The sequence below is a fragment of the Lonchura striata genome, chromosome 5 (assembly GCF_046129695.1).
Source record: "Lonchura striata isolate bLonStr1 chromosome 5, bLonStr1.mat, whole genome shotgun sequence".
NCBI lineage: Eukaryota > Metazoa > Chordata > Aves > Passeriformes > Estrildidae > Lonchura > Lonchura striata.
The window spans coordinates 23,841,193-23,852,036 of record NC_134607.1 but is presented as its reverse complement, the minus strand read 5'-3'; the positions used below and the strand labels follow the sequence as shown (position 1 = coordinate 23,852,036).

Here is a 10,844-nt window from a genome sequence, read left to right as displayed (position 1 = left end):
GAGGAAACGCCTCTGGCTGAGGGGCTCTGCGGACGGGCAGGTGACTCCTGCAGAGCGGCGGGGAAAGCTGCCTGTCCTGCTGCTCTGCCTAGCCACACGCACGCTTGTGGCACCACGGCCGCAGACGCCAACCTGTGGCACAGAACGAAGCCGGGGGAGGATTCACGTTTGTTTATTCAGCGGGCGGTGAGACCGCTTTCGCTTCTGTGTCGGTTCGTCTTGCCGCTGACGTCAGAGCGGGCGGGGCCGGCGCCGGCGCGTGCGGGGGGCGCGCGCGCGCGCGCGTGTGTGTTTTGCGCGCGTGCGCGCGCGAGAGTGGCGCGAGCGGGGCCCGGCGCGCGCGTGCGCCGGCGCGGGGCGGCCCGAGGGGCCGAGCGGGCGGTGAGGAGCGGGGCGGCGGCGCCCGACCGGCCCGGCCCGGCCCCGCCGGCGCTGCCGAGGGGAGGGGCGGGCGCCTCGGCACAGCAGCGAGCCCCAGGGGCTGGGCGGGGGTTAGACGGGGGCGTCTCCTCAGCGCGGTGGGCTGCGGGGGTCGCTGGGCCTTGGCCCTGGGAAGCGGCTCCCGCCTGGGTGGCTGTTGTTGTTGTTGTTGTTGTTGCTTTGGTGGTGGTGAGCGGGTAGGGTGGAGGGGCGGGGTGGAAAGGTGCGAGGCAGGCCGTGGGGGTGGTCCCGCCTGCTCTACCCTCGCTCCCACGGGCTTTGAGCTGCCTCTGGTTGCTAACGGAGACTTCCCTTTGTCGGAGAGCAGGGTGACCTGTGAGGAATCGCCTTCCCCGCAGCCTGGACTTGGGTTTCTCGTGGCCTAGCACGAAGTGGTTTTCTTTCCCGAGCTGTTGGCATCTTTCTGCCGGGATTCAGTCGTTCCCAAAGGAATGGAGGAATGCAGCTGATAAGTGCTTAACCGCCCTGTGCTCCTATAGGCAGTACCAGTACCAGGCGCTGGCTTCATCTTCCCTTTGGCACTTCGGGGCTGGGCCTTACCTTGTTACCTGGTCTGGGTACTTTTTTTAGTGGCACTGTAGACCAAAGGAGATGGAAGAAAAGGAGCGATGTGATGAATTCCAGCTGATACCTTGACACTAAGGAGAATTGTATGTTTTGACATTTTAAATTTTTTTTCTGTGGAGGGGGGGAAATACTACATTTTAAGGGGTATGGGAGGAGGGAGGTTGCGGATCTTCATGTGGTTTTTAAAACCAGCTGTCAGAGGCAATTACTGAATAAACTGAAGCACAAGAAGAGGATTTGTAAGCTGGAAGCAGCGCTAGCCCACAAAAGAAAGGAGCACTGACTGTCTAGGCAGAAACTTTAGCCTCCTTCATTTTTCACCATCTACTCCCCATCTGCCCATCGAGAAAATGAGTTGTGTGCCATGGAAAGGTGACAAGACCAAATCGGAGTTGCCAGAGCCATCCCAGCTACCGCCACAGCACATTTACCATGAGAAGCAACGTAGAGAGCTGTGTGCCCTCCATGCCCTCAACAATGTCTTCCAGGACAGCAACGCCTTCACTAGGGAAACCCTGCAGGAGATTTTCCAGAGGTAGGATGCTTTTTCTTCTGGCATTAGCTTCCTCTTGGTCTCTGTTGGTTGGAGGAATTTTTGGGTGTTATCTGGGGGAAATAGAAAGAAAGGGAAGGATTCTGTGCCACTGCTTTGAATAGAATGTATCTTGTCTTTTTAACCCCAGCCTTTTTTTTTTTTTCCCTCCATGCAGAAATTCTTTCTCATTTTACTTGTTTCCTAGCCTGTACTGGCTGCCATCTTTGGGTCCAAGGGTTTTATTGCTGATGCTGTCATTTGGCTGGAGTGCTGTATTCCTCTCTGCTCACCTTAATGCCTCTTCTACCTCTCTTCCATATTTTTACCCCTGCTGTGTGTAGATAAATTACCTAGATGTTAATAATGGATTAGAGGATTGTCTTTGGAGAATGAAGGTGGCAGGAATGACTTACTAACTTAGTACTGCAACACTTGCAAATTTTTTAGAAAGAAGGTGTTTTGCAAAATGAGTGATTCTTTATTCAAGAGGTTCAGTGAAGTTCTTCAAATATTTTGAGCTTTTTTTTTCCCATGCAGCAAGATTCTGTACTCTCTCAAGCTGGTTTTAAATTCAGTAGCTGGATGCCTGTTTCCTGTGGCACTGCTAAATATTTCCCAGGAGCTTCAGATAATTAATAAAGTGGGTTTGAGTTTTACAGGAATGAATATAAATTATCAATGTGGCCTGTGCAATAGCTCATATTTATCTCGGTGTTTATTTTAACACTGTTTAAATAAACACTGAGCAAAATAAGCACTGTTTATTTCTAGTGTTTTGATGCTTTATGAAAATTCTTCTGTTTGAGCCTTTATTTGTTCTGGTAACCCACCACTGATGAGCCTAAGTGGTGATAAAGGAAATAATGGAAAAGGGCTCTTCTCTGATACTCAACCTGCAGATGCTGTAAACATCGTGTAAGTTATGGTTGAAATCTTGTTACCAGCAGTTGCCAGCATCTTGTGTTTGTGACAAGCAGGAGACCCCACATCATGGCAGCAGATGCTGTGGGATGGGGCAGTCGTGGTACCCTGTGCTGATGAGCAGGCAGCTTGTGGGCCTGTTGCTGTTCCCCTGAAAACTGGCAAATTTATGAAACTGGTGCTTGACTCATCAAACTCATGCCTGTCTTTGGCAAACAAATGTGTTGAAGGACAATAACAAGTATCAGATTGAAATGCTATTTATTGTAGCATTGCAGATAAAACTCCTGCTGGTGGAGTGGAGCTGGTCTGTGGCAGGCTCAAGGCACTCTTTGTCCAGTGTAAACACACTGTGGTTTTGTTCCAGTGCAGCAATTGTCAGAATCTTAATCACAGCTGGATTGCTTTTGGCCTGAAGCAAACAAAGGCAGTACATGTGGTAGAAGGAGTGTGGTGATCTAATTAGTTTGCTGTGATTGTGTTTGGTGAGACAGAATTAGTGTGCAGCATGAAACCTCTCAGAAAAAAGACTGGATATTAATTTTGTTGGACCTCTTTCCCTAGAAGGGAGAGTTTGTCTTTTATTCCAACTTGGAGTTGTTCCATCCTAATATTAGATCAAGATACACAGATTGATTCAGCCCCATGGTAGTATGGAAACACACATGGATATTCCTCTTGGTAATGGATGAGCTATAAGTCATACATAAGAATTTCCACTGCCTTTCTATTTCTGGTGGGTGACTACCTGTGTGTAGCTCTTTGACTTGCCTTTAAGAAATGTGAATTTAGTTGCCCTTTTTATGTCACTTGTCTTTTTCTGTATCTACTCCTATTCAGTGTGTTGATAAAGGATGGATGAGTATTTTAAAAAATCTGCAAAAATGTTGAGGGCTTATTTTTAAACCTGGTGTTGACAAGGTAACAAAATCACAAATAAACTTAAGCTTTCTAGCTTTTACCACATTCCTTGGAGAATGATTGAACCAGATTGCTTAATCATTAGCTTCCCTTTTGCTGCATCCTATTGTGTAAGGCCCGGGTAGTCTGATGATTATCATCTCAAGCATATGCCAAAACTTGGTCTGGGCACCCTTCTGATTGTGTAGTCTTTCCCTCTTCTTTCCTCTAAAACAAGAAATAGCTTTTTGATGTTTGTCTGGTTTTTCTTGAGGAAGTATGTTCCAAGTGTTGCATGGAGATACAAACAAAATCTCTGTGCTTCACTGGAGTCTGCATATTGAGACCTGATTAGGAAAGACAACAGCATGCAGGAATCTTGGTGCTCCTTATGTTAGGACAACATGCTGATGAAAGTTTCTGATAGAAAGATCAGGAGGATTATTTACCTGGATTTCTGTCCAGCTTGGTCAGTCTTCCTCAGCTCAGTCTCTAGATAAGAAGTACTGAAACAGCAATTTAATTCCTTGCCTAGTCAGAATCCTTCAGCTGATGATTGTGGACCCTACTTAGGTTTGTGTGGGTCAGGATGTTGAGGTGGTTCTTAGGGCAAGTTTGCTCACAGATGCCAGTTTTTTGTTGCTCATGCTGGTCACCTCGTTGCATTTCTGGGGCTCTGGAAGTTATGTGAAGGAACAAAGATAAATGTGTTCTTTCAGCTCTTGAATAAACTTGTCTGGAAAATGGTGCCATGAGAGCATGCTTCTGCAGCCCAAAGGGCTCTCTGAATTGTGAGGTTTTCCTTGCTCACTCACTTGTGCTTAGGAGAGTTGGTAGGTTGAAGCAATGATCTTGAGGAATTAGGCATAGCCAAGTGATCTTTCTTAATGGAGATGCTGAAAGAGTTGTGACAAGCTGCAGGTTCTATCTGTGATTAGTAAAATACACCCCCATGGTGGATATTAACAACTTTTCCTCTTACCATGGTATTGTGGACTCTTCTCCCTTTTGTAGTGAACACACTTCCCAGACAGTTCTGCTGCAGACTGCTCCACTGCAGAAAAACTCACAGCTGAAGACAAAGGCTACCTATCTGTAGCCTCTCCAGCCTTGGTTGCTCTGAAATTCCCTACTCAGTCCACTGCTTTCTTGTCAAATGCCTTATGCTGTCAGGGTGTCACTGAAAACTGGGAAATAAACTCTCCACAGCTGGTTAAGTAAGAAAGCTGAGATTACTTTATTCAGTGTGCTGGGTGCATGGGGATCGCTCCATCTAACATGTGCACCCAGCAGTTTACTAATCATACAACCAGACCAGGTTATATGCATGAAGCCAGTATATATTCACTGCATTTCTATTACAAATATTTCCTGAATACATGCATGTATGTTAACTGTTTCCATGGATTTATTTTGGTATTGGTAGGGGTCTTCTGAGGGTCTTCAGTGATCATTTGGGATCATCCTCTTCCCCAGATTTTCCATTTATGGTTCTGGATCATCTAATTAATCTTTTCACCTTGAGACTATCTCAAGTATGTTGTTAGGTCACCATGCACTTCTCTTATCATTCTTTGCTCTGGCACTCTATCTTTGTTCTCAAAACTGAGACATCTGCTAGTACATCCTAATGGCTAATATAGGTAAATAAGGAAGCAGTAACTGATACAAGACTATTAGTCACAGATGTAGGGAGCTGACACAAAGCCACATTAATCTCTGGCATTTGTACAAGGTGCTGTATGGTACAAAACTAAGCATTAATCACAGATATAGGGATCAAACACCATTGTGCTAAAGTTAAAAAGAATTTTCCACATCTTCTGCCACTGCTGTATGGACACCTTTTTAAAGAAATACAATTTGCTGTGTAAGAAGGGTGGGAATGCAGAAGGGCTGAAGGATTTCCATGATGAAATATGCCTGCAGAATATTCAGCTGAGCAAAAAACTTGCAGGAGCACTAAAAGTTTTGGAGATAGAGTTGACAGGAGGAGGAGGCAGGTAAAATACAGATGTTTGGATGATATGAAATCTGAACTTTGCACTAGCAGAATTAATGGAGTCCTTACCAATGGAAAGATCAACTCATCACAACAGAACTCATCTGAGGCTTGACTTTCTTTGGATTGGCATTACGTGACTTTGTTGTTCTCTGCTCCCATTTACCCTGGGCTTGCTTTTCCTGAAATCATCTTCATAATAGTACATCCTGTTTTTTCCCTCCTTACAAAATTTCTTAGGCAGAGGGGGGAAACATAAAACTATAAAAGCAGCTAACAGACTTTTTTGCCACAAATCTCCATGTTATGTCTCACATCCATTATCTGAACTTGTGCAAAGGCAGTTAGATATTTTTGGCCTGTAACCTCATAGCAGCCCACAGCTTCCTCACAAGAGGAGGTGGAGGAGCAGGCATTGATCTCTCCTCTCTGGTGACCAGTAACAGGACCTGAAGGAATGGCATGAGGCACTGTCAGAAGAGGTTTAGTTTGGATATTAGGAAAAGGTTCTTCACCCAGAGGGTAGTTGGGCACTGGAACAATCTCCCCAGGGAAGTGGTCACAGCATCAAGCCTGACAGAGTTCAAGAGGAGTTTGGACAATGCTGTCAAGCACCTGGTGTGATCCTTGGCGCTGTCCTGTCTGGGACCAGGAGTTGGATTCCATGTGGATCCCTTCCATCTGAGGATATTCTGCAATTATCTGAACATGATGAACCATGGTTCTGCATTTTTATATGCTGTAGTAATGCAAAGGATGTCTAAGCAAACTTGCAGGTCAAAGCTGAAGAGATTTCTTTGCATCAGGATTATCTGTTTAGTTACCTACAGAAACTGATATTTTTTTTTTGTCATCTAGCAACAGCTTTGGAAAGCTTCCAACTCCAAGTATCTTCACAGCTTTGTGTCTGAATACTTCTTTCATTTACCAGTGGAGGAGGAAGAACAACCTTTCCTGCAGCCAAGGCACTTTTTCTCATCCAGTCTTCAAGACTGGGTGATGACTGTTGGACTCCTGAAATTGTAATAACCGCTGTCCTAAATAGCCAACTGGCATTTACTCCAACTCTAAATTGAGAAAAAAACATAACTGAAACATCCTTTAGAAATACCAGTTCAAGGGGTCAGCTTTGTGATTTCTTTTTCAACAAAGGCAGGATTTTTGGATTTTCAGGTTACATAGCAGGTTGTGCAATACAGGTTTAGCAAACATCTGCTAGAGCAGTCTCCTCTTCTGTTTGCAGGCTGTCTCCCAACACCATGGTGACCCCCCACAAGAAGAGCATGCTGGGGAATGGTAACTATGATGTGAACGTGATCATGGCAGCACTTCAGACCAAAGGCTATGAGGCAGTTTGGTGGGATAAACGCAGGTATGGAGAAGTTGTGTAATTCTGGAGGTGCTGCTGTTTGTGAAAATTAAGAAAGATACTGAAGTGAAAGCACCAGAACATAATCTGGTTGATGTTCTGCACTCTTTCAGGGATGTTAATGCCATTGCCCTGTCTAATGTGATGGGCTTTATCATGAATCTGCCCTCCAGCCTTTGCTGGGGCCCATTGAAGCTCCCCCTCAAGCGACAGCACTGGATCTGTGTCCGGGAGGTGGGAGGCACCTACTACAACCTCGACTCCAAGCTCAAGGTGCCCGAGTGGATTGGAGGTGAAAGTGAGCTCAGGTAGGATTTCCTCTAATCCTTCCCTGTTGGAGGTTAGAAGTCTGTCTTTAAACAGTTGGTGATTGAAACATGTATGGCTGATCTTCAATAGTAAAAATTTGAGAGTCATAAGGTTCTGCCTCCACTTGGATTTTTGCCCCATTTGTGCAAAGCTAGGGAAATGCTTTTGGCAGTGGTGTCTCTATCAGTTCAGGAGAGCTTGACTTGGCCTCTTACGTGTCTGGCTCTGTCTGTGGCAAAGGTAGAGGCCATCTCTGGTATTACAGGTTGACACCTGCAACATGATGTGCTGTGCCCTCGCTCCCTCCTCAAACACAACAGTATCAGCATTCTTTGCCTCTTTAGTAACAATCTGTATGTCTCCAACAAAAGGCTTTCCAGACTAAAAATGCAGCCTTACACCTGACAGCAGTAAGAGCTGTTTGTTAGGAGTCACTTTTCCTATGTAAGCATACGCTGCCCTTCTGGCTTGGCTCCCCTTCCCTCTTCAACCTTAACACAAAAAGGTCATTGTAAATACTTTGTAAAGTTGCACCTGCTCTTGATTGTTGTTTAGCTTCCATTCCATTATGCCATAAATCCTACTAGCAGCTTTGCTTCTTTGATTAGTCTTGTTCTGAGATAGGGATTGCACGTGTGCAGTTGTTTGCAGAGCCAGTCATGACATTGAAGTTTTGGTAAATTTCTGGGGTAAAGTAACTCTCTTGTGAAACTACTGTGCAAACGTTCTTGTGGATTTTATCCTAGGCATATCGTTCTTCAGCAATAAATAAGGGCTTTCTCTACTGGGAGTTTTGGAAATCTGGACCAAAAGATATTGAAGAAAATGTTGATTTTTCGTATTTATTGGAAGTAATCAAAGTTTAGTATTAGAAGAAGCTTACATGCAGGAAAGGGCTAAAAAAAACCATGTAAAATGACCAAGTAGTACACTGCTGCTAAGGACATCTATATGATGTCCTTTTCTACAATAAAAATATTTTTTCCCCCAGATTTTTTGGAATTATTTAAAGTTAAGGTGGGATTCTTGTCTTGGAAATATTAAGAAACTAAAATTGAGGTTAATTTTGTTTTTCTTACCTTGGAAAGTAAGAAAGCGGCATCTGTATAGAGTCATCTCTGCTGCGGTAAGATAATATTTAATTGTTGTTGTAGATGATGAAGTTCTACATTCAATAGCACTTGTTTCTATTTCTCTTTATGATAGGAAATTTTTGAAACACCAGCTGAGAGGAAAGAACTGTGAACTCCTATTGGTGGTGCCAGAGGAAGTGGAAGCACATCAGACCTGGAGAGCTGATGTGTGACCAGGGCCAACTCTGTCCTCCTACTACAGTTCTTCCCCTTTACCAAACTCCTGATGTCCTAAAACCTGGAAAGTGGGTGCCCTGACTCTTTTCGTCTGGAATTTTCTTTGTTAGGCTATTCTCTTCCTTCCTTGGTGCAATAGGGCAATGGCACAGGACATTGGGGGTGGTGGCTGGGGAAGAACTGAAGGCAGAGCAGAGGAAACTGGAAGCCAATCACTTTAATAGCAAGATGGATGAGCTGCAGTGCCCTTTGGCCAGCTGGAAGGCATCACACTCGTGAAGAACTGGGCTAGGGAGCAAGAGTGCCTGAAAACCCTGGGCCTTCACTTCCCCACGTGGTTCAAGGCTGTGTGTGGTGGGACGCTGTTCCCTGCGGGGCTTGTCAGGAAGGAGCAGGGACTGAGCATGCTGCCACCTCTTTACAGTTCTCTGCCTCCAAAACAAGTTGTTGTGAAGACATTTGCAATTCCTAAGGGTCTCTCAGGACACTCAAAACACTAGGAATGGTACGGTGCTCAGCACGACCCTCTGTTTCTTAGGGCTGGTTTGTGCCAGGAATTAGGAAACAATAAAACCAGAGTTGTCCAAGTAATTCTTTGGGTAGCTAGAGGATTCTTCCCCAGGGTCTCCAAGGATTTATGTATGTGGTGAGTTGTTGTTTGGCAGTGTGTGTCTGGCTAAGGTGACATGGAAACAGCAAGCACAGGATGACTGAGGGGAATCAAGTTTCTGGACTGGAGAGAGGCCACAGTCTGCTTGGGTTTCTTTGTGCTATGGTGGGGTTTTTTTTCACTATTTTTTATCAGTTATTTTGGTTTTCTGCATGGTCACCCAGTAGTTTAGGGGTTCCTTGGAGACAGGAATAAAGCTGAAAAGGTTTTCAAAGAAATTAACTCCCTTTTATTTTCCTCTCTCCAGAAGTCCAGCCCACAATCACAGATGTAATGTGAAATGAAAGAGGTCAAGTTATAAAATAAAAATGGGCTGAGGAAGGGAAGCCATTATAGTAGTCAGTTTTGCCCTTTTATTGCTACTATCTGCTGGTGTGGGAGCTGCAGAGGGTCCACCAGAACTTTCAGGCATTGGAGACACCCCAGCTTGGTAGCTGAACCAACCTCTCCTTTAGCATTGGCCAACAAACATTCCATTAATGGGTGACTTGCTTTTTTCTGCCTTCCATGGGGAAGAGAGACTAGACACGGAGACACTAAGAGGAATCTCTGCCGGCTGTTTCCCAGTCACCCAGGAGAGCTGTAGCTCAGCCATGCCTTCCATGGCAGGAGGAGGAAATGCTGAATCTGGAACTGACTTTGTTGTGTTTAGCACTCCTGGCTGAGCTGCTGGTTGCTTCCATCTTTAACATGACTTGGTTAACAGCAACCTCTGGGATCTGATGGAGCTCAAAGGGTCCTGTTCCATCGCGCAGGAAACTCTCATTACTGATGTTTGAGCTGGTGAAAGGAGGGATTGTAATGACTTTTTCTCAGTTATTCTTCTCTCTTCAGAGCTCTGCAAATGCATGAGCAGGTGCTCAAACCTCAGAGACCACCAAAGTGGCACCCGTCAGAACAGAGGCCACATGACGACAGGACAATGGTGTTTGCTGACCCCTGGACATCTAGCAAGCACTTTTGCAGTCCTTTGAGCACAGCCTCCCACAGTCAAGGGCAAATAGCTCTTACATTTTAAAAAGTCCTATTTCGTAACACATTCCAATGACCGATACCAGCTGGCAGAGTTTTTAAACACTTTCCAGGCAGGATGTTCAGCCTGCAGGCATTCTGCTCCTGACTTGAAGCCATTTCTTCAAGAGGGGAAAATATAAATCTCAACAGCAACATTTTCTATGCTGAAGTTGCACTTTGGAGAAAAACCCTGTTTGCATGGAAACTGCAAGCCAATGGATCAGTGCACAATATGCAAAGATATTTTAAAACTTTGGGGCTGCTTTCCCAGGGGAGAAACAGTGTGATCCAGCTGCTCAGGTAAAGGGAAAGTGTATGATCACACCCCTGTGGGAGGTGAGGCTGCTGTGCCGGGGGTGGGTGAGCTGGTCCAGTCCCACTGCTCGGGAGCGGGAAGCCCCTCTTTGTTTTCTTGCTTGTTTGGTTTTATTAGAGCATTGTCTTGGGTTTGTTTACAGAGATGTATTTTGTTTAACCAAATATTAAAAATGGAAAAAAAAGTTTCCATATAAATGTCCTATCACTTCTGTATGTTCAATTGAATTGTTCTGTAACAAAGTATGTAAAGGATAAATAAATTTTTTTTCTTTGGTTATAAAACCACCACGTTTCTGTGCATTAAGAACCTTGAACGGTAGACACTGGTGCTGAGATAGGATCACCTCCCAGAGAATGCCCTTACGCCATACAAGGCTTCCCCACCCCTCTGAAGGTGACAAGGCCATGTCGGTCCCTTCCACACTGCCAGGCTGTGCATGAAATGGAGAGATCCTACCCAGCAATCCCCTGGCAGCTCTGAAAGGACT

The 10,844-nt window shown here is 45.2% G+C and overlaps 1 protein-coding gene across 4 annotated transcripts; it reads left to right on the top strand.

Moving 5' to 3' along the window:
• The first annotated feature begins 55 nt into the window (after positions 1 to 55).
• JOSD1 (Josephin domain containing 1) lies at positions 56 to 10,638 on the top strand. Of its 4 annotated transcripts, none has more exons than XM_021553965.3 (5): positions 56 to 186; positions 749 to 1,543; positions 6,610 to 6,738; positions 6,849 to 7,043; positions 8,251 to 10,638. In XM_021553965.3, the coding sequence occupies exons 2-5, from the start codon at positions 1,359 to 1,361 to the stop codon at positions 8,348 to 8,350; spliced, it is 609 nt and encodes a 202-aa protein (XP_021409640.1). In that variant the 5' UTR covers positions 56 to 186; positions 749 to 1,358; the 3' UTR covers positions 8,351 to 10,638. The 4 variants fall into 4 exon arrangements, with proteins under 4 accessions (XP_021409640.1, XP_021409641.1, XP_021409639.1 ...); XM_021553966.3 differs by having other exon boundaries at positions 56 to 212; XM_021553964.3 differs by lacking the exon at positions 56 to 186 and adding an exon at positions 331 to 381.
• The last annotated feature ends 206 nt before the right edge of the window (positions 10,639 to 10,844 follow it).